This window comes from Galeopterus variegatus, unplaced genomic scaffold, assembly GCF_000696425.1.
Source record: "Galeopterus variegatus unplaced genomic scaffold, G_variegatus-3.0.2 Scaffold7638, whole genome shotgun sequence".
Lineage (NCBI taxonomy): Eukaryota > Metazoa > Chordata > Mammalia > Dermoptera > Cynocephalidae > Galeopterus > Galeopterus variegatus.
Window position 1 is genome coordinate 38,758 of NW_007733749.1, and position 1,199 is coordinate 39,956.

The following is a 1,199-nucleotide window of genomic DNA, read 5'->3' on the forward strand; positions in this document are numbered from 1 at the left end:
TGTCTTCTTTATTCTGTTCACTCAATTCATTCATCAACATTTCCTGAAGCTCCCCTGCTTACCTACGGCAGTAGCTATACCAGGATTGCCCTACCCTGGGGGAGTGGGCGATAGGACATTCGTATTAGACACAAGCCAATGAGTTATTCACACTCTTCCAGATTGAAGGAGGAGATTAGAAACCATCGGGGCTTTGCTGCTCTGGCCGAATCTGCCTGGGAGCCTGCTTGGCTTGCTTAATATGGAATCAAACGTCCCTCCTATTCATCATCACCCAGAGCCCACAGTCCACCGGTGTGCCCTAGGGCACTTGTTGGGGGTTGTTGAAGGGAAGAAGAATGCAATGGCAACGAGGGCAGACGACCTCTCTCATTTCTTGCCATCCTTCCTTGGCAGGAAGCAGAATCTGCAAGAGGTTGTAGAAAACATTATGCTGATCAAGGAAAAGGTGAAGGAAAAGCTCCGACTCCTGGGAACCCCTGGTTCCTGGGATCACATCACTGAACAGAGCGGGACCCATGGCTATCTTGGACTCAACTGTAAGTGTCTAGGAGAGAGTGACTGTCACCTTCTCTTCTGACCTTGGGCCTACATTTGAATATTAAACTCATTGTCTAGGTGACCATTCCCAGCTTTGCTCCAGATTTTTATTATTTCCTCTGGAAAGTGGGGCTGCTTTAAAGACCGTTCTGGACTCCCAGAAATGCTGATGCTCCCTATCCCCCATAATCCTGGGATAAAAGGGAGTTAGAGGTGGCCACGCCAAGATCTGAGACCCTGTGATTATCATAGTCCAGCAGGTGGAATACCTGGTTAAGAAGAAGCATATCTACATCCCCCAGAATGGTCGGATTAACTTCTCCTGCATCAATGCCAACAACATAGATTACATCACCCAGAGCATCAACGAGGCTGTCCTCGCCACAAAGGGCTCAGAGTAACGTCTTCTGAAAGTAAATGACCCCTGATAGGAATAAAAGCTGGAGTCTGTAAAAATCCTGTGCTGGTTACTCATTGTTACAATTCATTTCTCTGCAAAACACTGTCTCCATGTGTTTATGAAGCAATGGTTTGGCCTCAGTAAAAAGAGGCAAAAGGGAAAGTCCCAGAGAAGAGAGGAGTGTTTACTTCCACTGGCCATCTCCTATTTATTGAGCACCTACTGTGGTAAGGCCCTGAGGTGGGCACGAAGAGGCATA

The 1,199-nt window shown here is 47.5% G+C and overlaps 1 protein-coding gene across 1 annotated transcript in view; it reads left to right on the forward strand.

Annotated features, from left to right (window-relative positions):
* Positions 1–986, forward strand: part of GOT1L1 (glutamic-oxaloacetic transaminase 1-like 1) — a 5,302-nt gene extending 4,316 nt beyond the window's left edge. Inside the window, exons 5-6 of the mRNA XM_008592180.1 lie at positions 404–539; positions 793–986. Coding sequence (XP_008590402.1) covers positions 404–539; positions 793–941 — 285 coding nt within the window. The 3' untranslated portion in view covers positions 942–986. The remainder of the gene's footprint in view (positions 1–403; positions 540–792) is intronic.
* Positions 987–1,199: the final 213 nt, after the last annotated feature.